Below are 18,141 nucleotides of genomic sequence, written 5' to 3'. Positions count from 1 at the left end.
CTCAGGTGGCTTCAGTGTCTAGGAGAGCTTTCTTCCATCCCTGGGTGGTTCACCACTTAGAGCTCCTTTTGGACAGAAATGACTTGTCCACTGTACTCCATGCTCTGGTAACTTCCAGATTGGTTTATTGTAATGTGCTGTAGGTGAAGCTGAGCTTGAAGATGACTCAGAAACTTCCATTGGTCCAGGGCATAGCTGCCAAGTTATCCCTTTTTTAAAGGGATTTTCCCTTATGCTGAATAGGCTTCCTCGCGAGAAAAGGGAAAACTTGACAGCTATGGTCCAGGGGGGAACCCACAAGCAGGACCCCAGTACAAAAGCACCTTCTCCTCTTGTGGCATAGCCACTGTGACTTGTATTCTTCACCAAACCGCTGTCTTCCAGATGTTTTGGACCTGCACTGCCATAGGTCCCAGCTAGCACAGCCATGATGTTGGGAGAATTTGTAGTCCAGGACATACGAAGAGCAACAGGTTGATGAAGGCAATGACAACTAGTCAACTGTGTTCATCTTTCGAGGAAGGGGGATGTAGCAGAAGTTTGCTATACCAGTCCATGGGCTTCAGTTGTTTATTCTTGGGACTGGATACGCTTCCCATTGTTTTCTCCAGGACATCTATTAATTAGGGGCAAAAATAATTACTGCTTTAAATCCTGTGCAAATTGGCGTGTGACGCTGTTGAAATACAATGGGCTTCTGTAGCCGCTGACATTATTAAAGCCTCTTATCTCAACCGGAGAAACCAGCAGCCCCAGCTATTATTCCAGATCACCACATTTTACGAGGCTCTTTATTTTTTATTATTTTCCAGAAGTAAATATATATTATTGCAGTTGGGTATCAAGTTTAATTAACTGGAAAGCGTCAAGTTCCACGTGGCCTTGGTGCTACAGTATGACCAACCATTGATGGTTTCTCATTGGAAGCCGTCTGCAAGATAATGCATCCTTTTTAAAAAGCAGGAAGAGGCACTTGAGCTGCAACAAAGTTTGAAAGTTTGTGATTGGCACTCTGGCCTGCATGCTGTGCTGGGGATAATAATAACATCCACAACATAACTGGCTACATTTAACTATATGAATTCTTTATACATCACATAAACACACCTCTTTTCACATCATCAAATTAAGTAGACGCAATTAAACACCAACATTTTGAACAGGAAATACAAATATACGTAATGTCCAAATAGAAGCTTTTTTGTGTTCCACGTATGTCTTTACGAACACAAGTGTCAGACGTGGCAACTTTAAGAAGCAGTACTTGCAGAAAATGAATTTTTTCCTTCTAATGTTCCACATATTTGCAAAGTATAGTTGCTCTATGCAGTTGCTGTATGCAGGTATCAGACGAAAGATACGGAAGATCTTAACATATGCCTTTGCAAAATATAGTTGTTGTATGCAGGTATCAAATGGAAGTTGTGCTGGGGAGGCATGTGTTCCGAATGGTTAAAACTGAGGGTGGGGAGTTGGGGGAATTGCCATGTATCCAACTTAGAACGTGAAATTCCTTCATTTCAGATTTGTAGAAAAGAGGGCAAAACAGACAGGGGTGCAAATCAGCATCTACACAACTCCCGATTGATGAGTAATAGCAGGAGACTCTTAATTTTGGGGTGGTGGGTTCAAGAGCCACTTTGGGCAAAGTATTCCTGCACTGCAGGAAATTAGACACCCGTGCATGGACACCCACTCGTGGGTTGCCATCCACCTTTCTGAAGTCTTTCAGAACCAGCCCAATAAACTTCTTTGCCCAGTGCAGTCTTGGGGAAGGTAACAAGTAAAGCGGCCTACAACATCCAAGTCACATTGATGCCTTACTTATGTTTGATTTCTTCCTCTCTTTCCCCCTGTTATTTAGTACTGGAGAAAATGAGCCCCATCAGCTTCTGGAGGAAACCAGATGGCACCCAACAGAGTGTACTGAACGTTTTAGCAGCTCGGATAGTTTGCCTCGTCTGGGTTTCCATTAAGACAAGGTCAAGAATGTGTTTTGGTGCCTAGACATTTCCGCCATGAAGTTTGGAAAAGAGAGCAGTATCCCTCCAAATGCAAATACTATGAAAAGAAGACTGTGTCGTGGCCTTCTAAGTGTTTCTCTACACCTGATGTTGGAGTCAGAAACTGAAGCTTAGCACTGCACTTAACTTGGCTGGTGTCTATAGGAGCACGTGTTACAAAATGTCCATTTTAATTAATGGGAAGAAGAAAAGTATTGCCGAAGCTGTTTATGAACTTTGGAACTGAAGTTCAGGGTTCACTGACTTGTCCAAATTGTCATTGGCAATAAGCAGCTGTGTGGTTATTTCTGTTGGCGACAGCTGTCTTCTGAAGTGTCAGCAAGAGCCCACCCACAATGGAAAAAAAAAGCTAAATATCACTGATGGTCTTAAAAAGCCCTTAAAGATAGAGAGATTCAGTCCTTTCATTCTCTCAATAAAGAATAATGCACATTGATTAAATATTCCAAAACTAATAAGTTTCTTTTGATGCAAAGTTCTCTTATTTTAGGACTCCTCATTTCTCTTTCTCACCTCTTGGGTAGAAATTCTTAAATTTTCTGATGATCTCTGTTCCAGATGCAAAAATATTTACACCACGATATCTCATGGCTGAACGTTGCCACATTGTGAAAAATCCCTGTAACTTTTCCATGTGCATGTGCCCTTTGTTGCAAAACATATGACAGAAAACGTTAATTTATTTCATATTTCCAGCAAAGTATATTATGCGGTCAATAGGTTTTATCCAATGAAGTTCTGTCCAGACTAGGCCTACTGCAATTATGTTACTGTCCATTTATTTCAATGGGCCTACTCTGAATACAGCCGAGCCAGTTTTACTGTATGCCAGTCTTGCAGTGAACTTTTTATTTCTCTACTACGTTAGAAATGAGCTATATCTCAGTGGCAGGGCATCTGATTTACATGCAGAAGCTGCCAGGTTCAACCCTTGGCACCACCAGTTAGGACTGGGAGAGAGAACTCTGCCTGAAATTCTGGAGGGGCGCTGCCAGTCAGTGCTGACAGAACTGAGCTAGATGGACCAACAGACAGACTTGATACAATGCAGCCTCCTATGTCAGCTGAGACACAGAAACCTGGCATCATAATCTTACTAAAACATGGGATTAAATGAACTGGACAATATGGGGTAGGGAACCTACTGTGAGGCTTCAATTTGCAGGGCACCGTATATATTTTTTAAAAAATGTTCCATACCAAGCCAAAATATTTTGGGGTGGGTTTTAGGGATTTTTAATGTAATAGTTCCATTATTGACTCCCCCCCGCCCCTCTTATCCAAGTGTCACCTTTGTGCCGTCTTTATTTTCTTCAGTGCTGAAAACATGTTGCCTTTGGGTGGAAGTGGAAACTGTAAAATTAGATTGTTCTCCTGGGCTATATATAGCAATATTGCTGCTTTCAGCAGCAGCCGCCACTGCAGAGGCTTCTGACTTTGAAGAGATTTTAATTGCAAGAGAGGCTTTCTCCCCCAACTATAAAAAAAACCCAGACAGAAATACTGAAGGGTTTTCTGAGAACAAGGCAATCTTGCTAACCAAAATGGCCAGCGTTTCACCGTTGGAGACACCAATGGTTATTCGTTTCAGTTGGTTCAAGGGGTTTGAGCAGGCATCCCCAAACCGGTATCCTATGCTTCTTTGTTTGCTATGATTGACCTGTTCTCCAATGCAGTGGTCACTTATATTTGGGCTGGAAAACATAGTAGCTTCTACTGCTGGGCTGCTCACTGCTGCTCATTATTCATAGGTATTATTGCCTCCAACCATGGTAAAGCAGAGCATTACCATCATGGCTAGGAGCCATTGATAGTCTTCGTTCTCCATGAATTTGTCCAAAACCACCCAAGTTGTTGTCTGTCACTGCCTCTTGTGGGAGCTAGCTCCACGGTATAACTTGCACTGCATGAAGAAATACTTTCTTTTATCTCTCCAGAATAGTCCAAAATTCAGCTCCATAGGTTCTAGTTCTAGGAGAGAAAGAGAAAACCTCTTCTCTCTCCACTTTCTCTGTTCCATGCATACACATTTCTTTTTTCATGACTCCTCCCGCAAGAGAAAGGTTGTAGCTCGGGAGAGTGAAACAGCCGAGGCAGCCCCATATTTTCAGTGGAGTTTGGACCCTGAAACATACTGTTTCAGACCCCACCATTTTTAATACCTTCCTCCATTAATATGTATCATCTCTCTCCCCACAATAAAATGGTGATGCTGCTAACTTCCTGACAGTAAGAGCTGTTCGGCAGTGGAATTTGCTACCAAGGAGTGTGGTGGAGTCTCCTTTTTTGGAGATCTTTAAGCAGAGGCTTGACAGGCATATGCCAAGAATGCTTTGATGGTGTTTCCTGCTTGGCAGGGAGTTGGACTGGATGGCCCTTGTGGTCTCTTCCAACTCTATGATTCTAAGAAACCTAGCTATGCTCGTCGGCTCTCCATCACTTTGAAGCCTCGCTATCTGAGAAGAATGGGAGTCATTTCAATGCAGTACCCAGGTGTACAAAGCAAGCTGATTGAGGCAACAGAGTGAAAGGTCAGGTCAGTGCAGAAGGGATCTTTTTTCAAGGTGTGTGGGGGGAGGGGTAACCAGGTGTTCAGTGTGACCAAATTAGCTAGAGGAACTAATGCAATATGATGCTTTCATGAGGAAGGTGGAAGGGCAGGTAGATAATTGAACAGTCAAATTTTATTTTATTTTATTTTTTAAGACCAGACAGTGGTGTGGGTGAGTTCTTGCTTTTAGTGCTGAAACTCAACCAGCAGTTACAGTTATTCTGTGCCTTTCAGAGATCCATTGGTGTTGCAGTGGGTGCTCGTTGCGCCTGTGAGTTACTCAGCTTGCCCAAGAATCATGCCTCTGGCTGAGGGTATTGGCTCAACTGCTGTGATGTCACAGAGAGCTTTGCAAATTCTAGCTGTTGTAAGGCAATGGGGAAAACTTTGAGGACATGGGAAATTGCATTACACAGAGTCAAACCTTTCACTTATCTAGCTCAATGGTATCAGCACTGACTGATCTTCCAAACCCTGGAGATTGTTTTCCCAAATTTTGAGGTGTGTTTCATTCTATATCTAGTAAATTTTGTGAATTAAAAGTCACAAATGCATATCTCAAAAAAAAAATGTTCTCCATCTTCCACTATTTGATAGTGTTCCCTATTTCTGTCTCTCATATGCATACACCCATGTTATACCCAATAAGGTGTTTTTTTCTTCTGAAAAAAGGAAAGCAAGTACACTAATGTTAGATACAGTGGTACCTCAGTTTATGAACACAATTGGTTTCGGAAGTCTGTTCATAAACTGAAGCGTTCATAAACTGAAGCGAACTTTCCCATTGAAAGTAATGGAAAGTGAATTAATCCATTCCAGGTGGGTCCGCACCATTCGTAAACCGAAAATTCGTAAACCGAGGTGTTCATAAACCGAGGTTCCACTGTATTTGATTAATAGCATATTACTGTTAGCAATTACAGAATGTCCATTTTGTGCACATTCAAAAAATGTGATCATGCGCATGTTCATTGCCATGAACCAGAAGTGGCAGGAAAAGGGGGCATGATGGCGCGTAATGGGGGCAAGGCAGGCTTATCCATGTTCCACCGTTGTGTACAATGACCCCTGTGCAAATTGGGAGTTGCCTGTATGTATGTAAACTGGGCATGTGGGTGTGTTTCCACTTTTCACCAAAACTGCTTGACCGATTGAGGTCAAATTTTGACACAACATCCCATGCAAATGTCTGAAGGCTATAGGAAAGTTTGCTAAGACAGATGCCACACCTCTTCCAGGTAAAACCCCCAAAACCCTGTGTTTCAAAACACACCACTCAGGCGAAAATGCATGCTGGGAAAAGAACCAGGTTGCAAACCAGCGCCCTCTAGCAGCAGATACACTGGCACTGCACCTATAAAACCTTCCCTCTCAACAGCACCTCAGCTCCCATTTACATACTAGGCCAAAGCCTTTACAGACTAGGTCGAATGGAGGTACTGACTCGCCTGGGTGGGGGTTGGGAGGAGGAGGGGATGGGATAGGTCAGGACATGGTGGGACCAGTCACAGGGATGATCCAGGGGTGGGGGGAAGAGGGGGCATGATATGTCATGGGTCGGGACAGGGTGGGGAAAATCACACGGTTGAGCCACAGCAACGTGTGGCAGGGCCAGCTAGTGTGTGTGTGTGCCCATGCCCATGCATAGGGCAACTGCAGGCAATTACAGGGTAATCTCTTCATCAAGAATTGTCCCTCTGGTTGGGATTCTGCTCTCTGAAACAGAGTTTGATAACCTCAAACCTGAGGGCCAAATCTGACCCCCAAGCTACTTGAGATTCTACTCAGGCCACTTGTCCTCCTTAGCCACACTTCTTCCCAGAATCTGAAAGTAAAGTAGTTTATGTTAATATGATTCGGATTCATGTGTGTGTTCTTTAAGAGGGACAGAAAGGGATTATCAACCAGGAAGGTATAATTATTGATAGGACTCAAACGAGTTAGCTACCCGCTTGTCGCTGCATAAACTCAAACGGGATTGTTTAAACTCTGCTAAATTATATAAATGTTCCCACACCTACATCATTAAATAAGGTGCTCACTGCAAGACTGGACCACATTTTTGGCAGCAAAGTTTGTTCTTTTATCTTGCAAGTATACACCGCCTACCATTTGAGTCACAGATTTCTCCCTATTAGCAGGAGGAGAACAACACAGTTTCACAGTCTCCCTTGTGAGGGGCATTTTGCCTGGAAATTGTGCTTAAAAGCATCTTGACTTGAGAGTCTTTCACAACCCATTGGACGAGTCTAAAAGTTCTTCTCTGCTGTAAAGCCAAATGCTCAGTATAACTGACTGCACACTTTCTCAAAATCTGCCAAGCCCACACTGAAGGGGGGGGAGTATTTATTTCTAGCCATTGTCTTATTTATAGTATTAATTATTTCAGGGAGTAGAAGGGAAGCACAGTAAATAATATATGTAATTTGTAACTGTCAGAAATAGCAGGGGGAAAGGCAGAAGGCTTTATTTAAAAAAACGAAACAAAGAAAGAATAGCTTTCATTTACAGAAAATAGTTGGGTCTCCTCTTTGAAGCTGGAATCAAATCCTTTATCGGAGCTGTCACCATTATAGATGGGGTCTGTATATAAAGATTTGCATAGCTTTGATCAAAGTGATGCACTTAGCTGATCTAATTTTTCATTTAAAAAATGGGGTGAGTAATAATTCAGAAGTATATGAAAAATGTGTCGCCTTTGGACAATCTCAAGATTGAGGGCCTCAAATCTTCTGATTTGCATTGGATGTTATTGAGATTTCATTGGAAGTTTTCGACCAGATTTTCTAAAAGGGAATCTAATTTGCCTCTGCTTACCAGACATAGAGTTGCCAACTGATCAGGAATGAAGCACAGCCCACCTTGCTCTTCTGCCTTTACCAGCAGCTTGATCTTCAGAGATCAGCAGATGAAATTGGCTATTCATGGCATGGTGATGAATATGATTGCAGATGTCCAAGCAACTGGCTGCTACTGAAAGAGATGACCTCAGGGGCTGAATTAAAAGTTAGGAACCATAACTCATCTCAGTTTTTCTCATGTGAGACTCCTACTAAGGACTAGTATAGATTTCTCAGCTCAATCCTGGAAATGAATGGCGGCGGGGGGGGGCTGTTATTTACCCCCCCTCCACTTTTTATTTTGTTTTTAAAATGAATCTTTTGCAGAGATTTAGACTTAAATATAGATTTAGACTTAAACATAATTCTATTGATCTCCAGTGAGTTAAGACACTGAAGTATGAATAAATACAAGCAGGCATTAATTAATAAATATAATGTTTCTGATAAACTCATGTGTGCTAAGACAAAGCAATTACATATCTTACAAATTGCATTTGCACTGTGCTAACTGTTATGTACTGAGCTGAATCCTAGAACAATAGGATTCAGAATCAGCGGGAGCTACCCAATCCAACTCCAGGTGGAAGTGAATCCGCAACCTGATTGGCCTGCTGGAGCAGCCAATCAGGCGGCTGGCAGAAGTGAATCTGCTACCTGATTGGCCTGTAGGAGCAGCCAATCAGGCTGCAGGCAGAAGTCAATCCACAATATTATTGGCCCACAGGTGTAGCCCTGAAGTAGCCAATCACGCAAGGCCCATTGTGTAAATAATGTATATAAGCAGATGGTTTTGGGAAAAGAGCCATTCTTCTTCTCCTCTTCTCCTTGATGACTATGAGCTGAATAAAGAGCATGAAATTCACTCTCGACTCCGAGTACATTTCACTAACCTTCCTGCTACCTCGATCCTCCCCTTCTCCCAGGAAACAACTGTGACCCATCTTCCAGAAAACAAGTGTGGCAGCTCCACGCCACCCAATGAACCACTTCTGGAAGCAAAGCTCCCTTCTGATGCATTCTCGCGGATCTATCCCCTTGGTGAAACATGCGCTCCCCACTTCCTAAAATAGCAAGAAGTTCCCAGAGCAATGGTGTTTCGAGTTTATTTGCTTCTTTCTTGTGCCATCCTTTCCACAAGCCACAGGGCAGACAGAAGCAGATTTAGGGCAGCACAACCAGTCCCTCCTCACAGGGCACCAAGCCATGGGGGGAAGGAGACATGCGGGTTCTAACAGGGTTCTAGAGTCCTCCTTCCCAAAGCCTAGTTACTTTGGGAAGGAAATGGGAGGCCTCTAGGACGGTAGGACCCTACCAGAGCCTTGCACCCCCTCCCCAAAGCCCAGCACCTTGCGAGGGCTTGAGGGATCGATCACATTTTGGTCCAGCACAGGGCACCATATTACCAAAGTCTACCGCAGGGCAGTTTCCTAAGTCAAATAAGATTTATATATATATATATTTCAGGCATGTCCAATTTTCAAGAGATTGAGATCTACTCCCACTATAAAACAACTGGCAGTGATCTACCAAAGTTGTTGAGCTTTTTTTAGGGAGCCAAAGTCGTTGAGGGGGGTGGGGGGAGGGTCCTGTGATCTACCACAGTCACCCTGCGATCTACCAGTGGATCACAATCTATCTGCTGAAAATCCGTGTGTGTGTGTGTGTGTGTGTGTGTGTGTGTGTGTGTGAAGGGACCCCTGACCATTGGGTCCAGTCACGGACGCCTCCGGGGTTGCGGCGCTCATCTCGCTTTACTGGCCGAGGGAGCTGGTGTACAGCTTCTGGGTCATGTGGCCAGCATGACTAAGCTGCTTCTGGCAAACCAGAGCAGCGCACGGAACAGTACCTATTTATCTACTTGCACTTTGACATGCTTTTGAACTGTTAGGTTGGCAGGAGCAGGGACTGAGCAACAGGAGCTCACCCCGTCGCGGGGATTCAAACCGCGCCTACCTTCTGATTGGCAAGCCCTAGGCTCTCACAGCACCACCTGCGTCACACACACACACACACACACACACACACACACACACACCATAAAATAACACAAGCACAGCAACTATCAAATCATTGGATCACTCATAGCAGCAGCAATGAATATTTGTGTCTTATCAGATCTCTCATTCAAACATCCACTGAGAAAGATGTATTAACCATTCACTTGTATGGCAGCGATGCTGCCAGCCACATCTCAGTAGGGAGAGAGTCCCATCTTCAAGGAGCCACCTCTGGAGAGGCCCCTCCTCTCTCTCTCTCTCTCTCTCTCTCTCTCTCTCTCTCTCTCTCTCTCTCTCTCTCACACACACACACACACACACACACACACAACACATACTTCATCCTTCGTAGGGACCATTGAAAAGGCTCCATCTTAGACCCTAGTCAGGTCAGTATGGGAGAAGTGATGGCTTCAAGGAGAGAGAGGCTTGGATTCAGATTTTGTGTTCAGGTGACATTTGTGGATGCAGTTGGTCTAACAAGGACCCTTTCAGAATAACCTGGGAAAGGGAATGAAGATTCCCAGTTCTTGGAAGTCAATTCCTGTGGAAGTTTGGCAGGCAGGGACAGTGATGGGGCAGGACGATCCTCCAGACAGCGGCAACCTGGAAAGATATGGGGCAGGGTGGCAGCAAGATCAGGGCCATGAGGGTCCACCTGCAGGAACATTGGCAGCCACCAAGGGGACATCATCTGCTGATCTTTGGTTTGGTTTCTTCTGCAAGAGAGAATTTTGGGGTGTTTGTAATGATGTATTTATTAGCAGAGCATAACTGGAGGCAAACAAGGGAGCAGTTCTGACACCCCACACCAGATCTCCACAGAGATACTCACTCCTTCAGGCTGATTGTCTTCAGTCAATGCTTTGTCCTCATCTGAAATGCCAGACCTGTCTATTGGTTAACCTTCATTTGAAAGTGTTTTAGGGGTCAAAAGTGTGTGCTCTGCAAGCAAAGGAAGGGTTAAGCATCCTTCCTTCTCCATCTCAAAGAGTCTCTCTTGCCAATTGTTCTCTTCTGGCCCCAATTTGCACAAGAGAAGTGGTGGATGGGCAGTTGTTTAAGGAGGCTGATGTGGAGCAGGTTGTTCTGCCCGATATTTGTCAGTTCAATTAGAAAGTTCCTGGCCTGATCCAGGAAGAAAGTAAGTTTTGTAATTGAAAATTAATTCATACTGGAAAGTGCAGTCAATAGACAATTACCAAGATACAGTACCATGTTTATTGCTTGGCGGAATTCGGCTGACGATTTATAAGGGCTGAAGGCAATTATCTTCACGTTCAAAGAATGGACAGGAGAGATGGAACTTAATTACTGCACAACCCTTTCTCTACGACTTCTTTATTGTGTGTAAATAAGCATCAAATGAGCACCCATAAAAATAAAAACCCACTTTGCATTGCCCAAAATTGGCATTAGCATCAAAATTATTAAGAGTAGACAAACCGATAGGGCGTGATTCTCAACCCACCTGGATTAATCTCAGCACTAATGCTTACAGACCCAGAAACAATTGGATGGTTTGTATGTATGACTTCGACAAACCATTGCTTCATTTGCAATGTTGTGATGGTCTCACAAATTGCCTGATGCAATTGACAGGGCAGGTTGCGCCTTGGGAGGCTCCAGACTGCAAGGAGATCTCTCCTAGCTATAGCAGCAGGTAAAGGTGTTTCCATGTGCTGCTCTGGTTCACCAGAAGTGGCTTAGGCGTGCTAGCCACATGATCTGGAAGCTGTACACTGGCTCCCTCAGCCAGTAAAATGAGATGAGCGCTGCCGCAACCCCAGGGGCCCCTTTACCTTTTTACTAAGACCATTTATAGCAGGGGTAGGGGGAAAATTTTGGGCTCTGTGGTCCAAAATTGACAGGTGGGCGGGACAAGCCACATGTCAATCACAAGATGCAATTATGACATCACATAATTGACAGGTGGGTTCTCCCACCCACCTTTCAATATTGCTTGTGTGGACTTCAAGCACTTTCCTGTCACCCACTAGCTGATCCTTTAACTCAGAGGTGGCAACTTTTTTGTTTTTATTTGTGTCTGAGGGCCTTGGTCCATTTGGAGCAATGCCTTTCAGTGGTTGAAGGGGGTGGAAGCAAAAGTAGAGCAAAGTTTACCTTTGGACTGTAAACACTCCCATTTTTTAACTGTTGCTATATCTGTATTGTCCCTGTTATACCTAATTGCAAATGTATCCCTATCGTGTTTTATGACTTCCTTGATATTGTATGTGGGCTGGAACTGGTCTGTGACCGAAATAACAAATTCATCACCATCATTTCCATAGGCCTCTCCATCCTCCATCCAGATAATCAAAAGGCATAATTAGAATTCAATGATACAGTCCAGCAGAAAACGTGTGAGGAGGGTGCGGAAAAGGTCAGTAAGGGTGTGGCTTGGGGAGAAGGCATGTGGTTAAGGTAGAGTGTGTGACCTGGGAAGAGTCCCAAGATCTAGACAGAGAGATGCAGAAGGCCATATTTGATCTGGAGGTGCCAGAGATGGATCCCGGTCATTCTCTATGTCAAGCACATGCTCTGCCACTGAGCTACAGCTCCTCCTCTTCATGTTTGTTTGTTTGTTTGTTTGTTTGTTTGTTTGTTTGTTTGTTGCCGCTCCATATCACCTTCTTGGGGCATGAAAAACCCTACAAAAGCTAAGCCCACAGTAATCCACTTAGTCGTGTAATGTGCCGCACCCCAGTTTTGTCTTCAAACACTCCTTCTTAATCTCCTGGAAATGATAACTAAGCTCTTACTTGAAATATAAAATAAAACAGAAACTTGATTTCAGTCTCCCAAAAGACTTCTATAAAAGAGGGGGGGATGAGAGCTGGCTCAGGCAGCCCCAAATTTCCCAGAACTCCCTTTCTTTTACATTGATCGCTTTCACAAATAACTCGTTCCACACTGTATAAAAATTTCAGACACTTACGGGGGACGTAGCAGCAGTTTCACTGGTGGAGAAGCTCAGAATACTTCCTGTGTTGTTATAGGTTGCCTCTTGCTATATAGTGAATGGATTTTGCGGTCCTTGCTTTTCTCCCGTGCAATTAAAGAGTGGGGGAAATCCTTATTCTCCTTTCCTGCACATACAAAAGCTTAATGGAAAGAAGGAAGATATTTCTGGGGAAGAGGGGAGAATTGACCTTGGGGTTTATTTACTTCTTTTAATAAAACTGGGTTCCCTTTAGTCTCTGCAAACTTCTAATTTCATTTCCCCCACCAGTGCAGCGAGAAGTAATTCCACTCAAGTTGCATCAGTAGAGAAAAGCATGAAGGAAAAATTGTAGCAGACGCCTCTCTCGGTTCCATTTTCTTTCAAGGACGCTGATTGAACAAATGCCTTTGGGGTGATTGCTTACTCCAGAGGTTTTTAAGTTGCCATGGATTTAAAGAACATCCCATTGTAAGGCCTCACTCAAGAAGGATGGAAAATCCAGAGCAAATGTAAATATGTCCCAAAGTTGTGTGGGTCCAGACATATTCATTGTTGGTTTTTAAAACTTTTTTGCCAAATGTCTCAACTGTGGTTCTGCACGCTATTTTGCATCGCATCCTGGAGACTCGGTCTGCGCACCTGCCCTTTTCTATGGCTGAAAAAAAAATTGCTGCTCCAAATTTCCTCGCTCGATATCCCAGAACTGCCTTATTGCAAAGCATTTGATATTTGCCTTTCATATTTGATTTCCATATATAACTGTGCATGAGAGCTGACGTACAGCACGATTCCGTATTTCTTGATATTTGATGGGTGGCAACGCAATGGTATTTAATATCTGACTGTGTTTGATGGATGATGTGCAATGGTATTTGGAAAATCTGACAACTTATGAAACTTCATATTTGGTGCCTGTCAAAATCAAAAACAGTCAAGAGATGCCAGCAAGCCTGAGCATTTAAATTAATGTGAAACCTCAAAGAAGAAATGGCTTTGTAATGGATTTTGCTGTTTTAGAGCCTCTCCCAAGTTTTCCATAGTGGTATGGAAACTATTGTAGTGTTAAATTGCCCTTTGGCACTTCCATCACTTTGGGAGATCTAAGTTATATGGGAAGGAGTTATGTCATTGCTCCAGTGGAACATGTGCCAATCGAGACACTTTTCCTCGACCCTTCTATCCTCTCTAGGAAGTCCACACAGCAGAGATTATCCATTATATTAACTTAGAATCAGGCTGGAATACCAAGTGACGAATATAGTGTAACATGATTGAAGAAGGCTTGCAGTGATGGAAGCCATGCCAAAACTAGAGAGGCATACAGCAGTGTGGCAGTTATCAAATGGATTTGCATTGGGGAGAGGGAGGGAGGGAGGGAGGGAGGGAGGGAGGGAGGGAGGGAGGGAGGGAGAGAGAGAGAGAGAGAGAGAGAGAGAGAGAGAGAGAGAGAGAGAGAGAGAGAGAGAGAGAGAGAGAGAGAATTACGGAGGACGTAGTTTAATGAGGAAGAAAAGGCTTTGCATTCTCAAGGTCCTGAGTGTGGGAATGTTCAGGGTGGCAGGAGAGGATATATTGTTTATTAATATCCTTCCTAACTTGCGCTAGCAAGTTCCTTTACTTAGCAGAGTTTACATCCCCCTTTTACATGCACAACAGATAGCTGGTTGCAGGCTTGTCTAAGCCTCTTACTATTATACAATTCAGTCCGTCTTAGACTGAATTGTCCATTCCTCGTAACTTCCCTTAAATCCCCCTTAAAAGAATAAAGATGCCACAATCTTATTCAAAGTCAATAAAAGTAGTTTACTTGCATCAGTTCACAGTGTGATCCCTGAAGGCCGACCTAGTTACAAGTATGTACATGTGGATCTACCCCATATGGAGGAATGATCCCGGTGCCTCTGCTAGCTGAGAAGCCAGCAGAGCAGTCTTAGTTAGAAGCTGGTCAAACATAGAAGGAAGGGAAAAAGAGGGAGGTTACCTGGACAGGTTAGGTCATGCCCACCTTCTGTCACATGCAAAAGGAAGGATGCTCCAGCCCAGAAGGAACAGGATGTTTCAACTGGCTGGACCAAACATCCCCTTGCATGTCCACTCTAGGAAAACAAGGAATGTTGTATTTGACTTCTCCTAGTGGATTACATCCCAAACTGAGTTCATGCCAGGTAAAGGTTCTCACATAATGAGCCAAAGGAGGGAGGAGGGAGAATGCAGGAACAGTCAAAGCTGCATTGTCCCAAGCCAGATCATCCATTTAGCTCAGTATCATCCACACCTATTGATAGTGACTGTGCTGGATTTCAGACAAGGTTCTCTCCCAGACCCACCTAAAGGTTCTGAATATTGAAACTGGAACCTTCTGCATGTAAAACAGATGCTTTGTCATAGAATCATAGAATTGTAGTGCTGGAAGGTACCCCAAGCATCATCTATAGAATTGTAGAGTTGGAAGGTCCAAACCCTTGCAATGCAGGACTCACAGCAATAGAATCCTTGAAAGATGGCTATCCAACCTCCATTTTATAATCTTCAATGAAGAAGAGTCTCACACCATCCAAGATAGTCCATTCAACTGTTGAGCAGCTCTTAATATCAGAAAGTTATTCATAATAATTACACAAATAATTTTTAAAATTTAAATGGGAATGCAAAGGGAGGAATTCAACAGAGCACTGAGGAGCTCTCTCTATCAGTGTAACTATTTATGTTTATCTGTTGGAATGAGCTCCCCTCTCTTCCACTGTGTGCTGTTCTGGGGGTTCTCATCCCCCCCCAGCCAATTAGGGGGAGGAGAGGGAAAACACCACATTGCACTAGCGGAATTCTTTGTGTTGCCTTCTGAGCTGGTTGGACTGGTTAGTTGAATATGGCCCAATAAATTTGCCCATTGTGGGGAAAACTGTGTGCCTCCTCAGTCAGCTGTTTGGGTGCTCACTGTGGATGGGTAGATTTGTGATCCATGCACCCTCTCCTTATGATTATTTATGCTTACACAGGACAGGTACCAGATACTGCAGCTGTTGAAACAGAGGACTCCTTCAAGTGGAGGACTGTCCTTTTGCAGCCATTCCAATAGAAGAATGTCCTTTGCAAAGCAGCCACACAAGCAACCCTAATTTTCAGGAAATCTGTTAAAACTGCATTTGTGCCAGCAAGCCCTCGATCATGTTGCGACAAGTTTACTTCTGCTAACTTTGTGCTTTCTCTTAGCTTAATGGGATTGGCCCCCTGGCATTTGTGTTGCTTTACTAAAAGAGAGAGAGAGAGAGAGAACTTTATGGGTTTTTATTACTTTCACATTTTCAAAGATAATAGCCCCACAGTCCGAGGCATAATTATAACGAGCTTAAGGGCACTTAGCTCTGTGCTGGATCATGGCCACAAAGCGAGGAGTGCAAAACATTAAATGAATAATCAACCAGTTTTGTTCTTTTGCCTTTTCCTACGCTGCCTCCAAATTGGATAATATGGCGTAGCAGGCAAATTACATGCTGGTGCTCTTAAAAGGATGGAGCCTGCCAGTCTAACCTTGCTGCATTCTTTTTACCTGATTAGCAAAACAAATAACGAGCCACCTCCTAATGGAATCAGAAGCAGAGTAGAGGAACTGTGTCCACTGGTGCAGCTCTTGCCGGACCTTATGGCCGAAGTCCAGGGCTCCACAACCCATGACGCCCACAGGACAACCGAAAGAAAGTTGATGGCAGAAGCACATAGACCTTACATGAGCAAGCGTAGACATTGCTGTGCTCACTGAGGCCAACACTGACCATTATAGCATCCTTTCTTTTCTTTTTGTTTTGTTACATGTGTATGTATGTGTGTCCAATGTAGCAATAAGCAACTTGTTCTGATCGTGCAATAATTTACCCTTGTGCTAGAGAGGTTTTCTCCCTCTCCTCCCCCCCATGCACCTCCAAAAGTTGTTCTGGGTCTGTCCACCCCCCAAAAAACCCCTACACACCAATCCTTCAGAGCAGATTTGGGGAAGGTGCGAGACACACAGAAGTGAGAACATGGGGCATAAATCCTTGCACAAATGGAGTAAATGTACTGGAAACTTCTTTGTAGTCAGCCAGTGGCTGTTCAGGAGTGTACAGATGCTTGGTTTATTATTTTTACTTGGAAAAGAGACGCTTTTCTACGTGAAAATGGTGCTTATTCCCAAGTAAATGTGTCAGGGCAGTAGCAGCAAACCATTTTTTTTCCTGTGGGCACCTCTTATTTAGGAGGCACTCTGATTCAAGATGTGAAATTGCACGTGCTCAAGAGTTTTTGTTTCCAATTTTTCAGTCAAAAAGGCAAACCGTCCCTTGGTTTTTGCTTATTTTATTTGTTTTTTGAAGGTTTATGAAGGTTATGAAAGCATGGAATGGCCAGGGATGGGGAAAGAGGAACATTCATTGTGTGTGTTTTGCAACTGAAGTAATACACATGGATGCTTAAATCCTCACCCCCACTACCCTGTAACACTATTATTTCAGGGTCTAAAATCAGCTGGCTGTACCATTGACTGCAAATCCACACCGTGATCAACTCCTGCCCGGAAACCAATGTCCCCACTGCGGAAGGACGTGTGGATCCAGAATTGGCCTCCATAGTCACTTACGGACCCATTGTTAATACAATGTTTATGGAAGACAATCTTACTCGGATACGAGTGATCACCAAAGAGAGAGAGAGAAAGGTCTGTACAATTTGCAGAACATAGCCATAATGGCTAGCAACCATTGATAGCCTCATCCTCCATGAATTTGTCTGATCTTCTGTAAGAGCATCTAGGTTGGTGTCCATCACTACCTCCTGTGGGACCAAGTTCCATAGTTTAACTATGATAGTTGGCAAGGAAAAATAGGTACAGTATATCAAAGGAGAATTCCTGGATGCCAAGATCCACATTTGCAGCACGTAGTCTTTGGTGAGGTGAAAGAACCCCAGCAAAGATTTAAAATCACAAAATATGCAGCAAAGTAAAGAGTGGAAATATTGGCTGTTAGACCTTTAAAAAATATATGCCTCGTGAGTTCCTTCCTAAATTTCTCATTTACCCTAGCATAGATAAAGATCAGACATTTGGTAAGCTAAATATGGTTTACTTACAAAATATCCAAAGGTTAGATTCATGTGCTTTTCCATACAGCATTCAAAAAACACAGGCAGTAAGCCTGGGTTTTGTTACAGTGAAAGTTCCTAAATTAAAGGAATACAATGATGACTTGAAACAGGCCATGCAGTCTGAGCTTGGAACAACTAGCCCAGATCTTTTTACACAAAGGAGTTCACATGGTAGACTGAAGGAACAATAGACTTGACTTCCGTCTTCGCCTAGCAAAGCTTAGCAGTAGGGCTTAGTGGTGCGTTGTGCCAGGGTGCCGGCCTCTCAGGGGTGCCCCAGCGAGTTGGAGAGCTGTGCGGCTTTCCCTGGCGGCCTCCCCTTTCCCTGCACGCCCGCCAGCTGCACCCCGTCAACCATATGGCTGGCGGGCGTGCAGCTTGCCTCCCAAGCCTCCATGGGGATTGTGTTGCCCCCCCCAATGGCTGGCAGTGCACAGCTTCAGCCCCCTCCCTCACTATCTGTGGTAATTTGGGGGCGCTGGGCAGATATTTACACCCCAGCGCCGCATCTGCTAAAGACGGTCCTGCTTTGAGGAACAGTTTACCCTTGATGCATTAATCAACCCCTTCATGCATTAATTAACCCCTCTGTGCTTTAATTAAACTTAAGCATTTTGGTTATATGAGACTGGTTATCCCACAAACTATGACCTGCATGAAGTAA

The 18,141-nt window shown here is 43.8% G+C and overlaps 1 protein-coding gene across 2 annotated transcripts in view; it reads left to right on the top strand.

Moving 5' to 3' along the window:
• The window catches only part of PIK3C3 (phosphatidylinositol 3-kinase catalytic subunit type 3), a 104,356-nt gene extending 99,766 nt beyond the window's left edge, over nucleotides 1-4,590 (top strand). Inside the window, exon 26 of one of the 2 annotated variants that reach the window (XM_035100486.2) lies at nucleotides 1,865-4,590. In XM_035100486.2, the coding sequence (XP_034956377.1) occupies nucleotides 1,865-1,879 (15 nt within the window). In that variant the 3' untranslated portion in view covers nucleotides 1,880-4,590. The remainder of the gene's footprint in view (nucleotides 1-1,864) is intronic. The other variant, XM_035100487.2, reaches the window with a different exon arrangement.
• The last annotated feature ends 13,551 nt before the right edge of the window (nucleotides 4,591-18,141 follow it).

This window comes from Zootoca vivipara, chromosome 11 (assembly GCF_963506605.1).
Source record: "Zootoca vivipara chromosome 11, rZooViv1.1, whole genome shotgun sequence".
NCBI lineage: Eukaryota > Metazoa > Chordata > Lepidosauria > Squamata > Lacertidae > Zootoca > Zootoca vivipara.
Note: the sequence above shows the minus strand (reverse complement) of the source record. Positions and strands in the feature narration are given on the sequence as shown.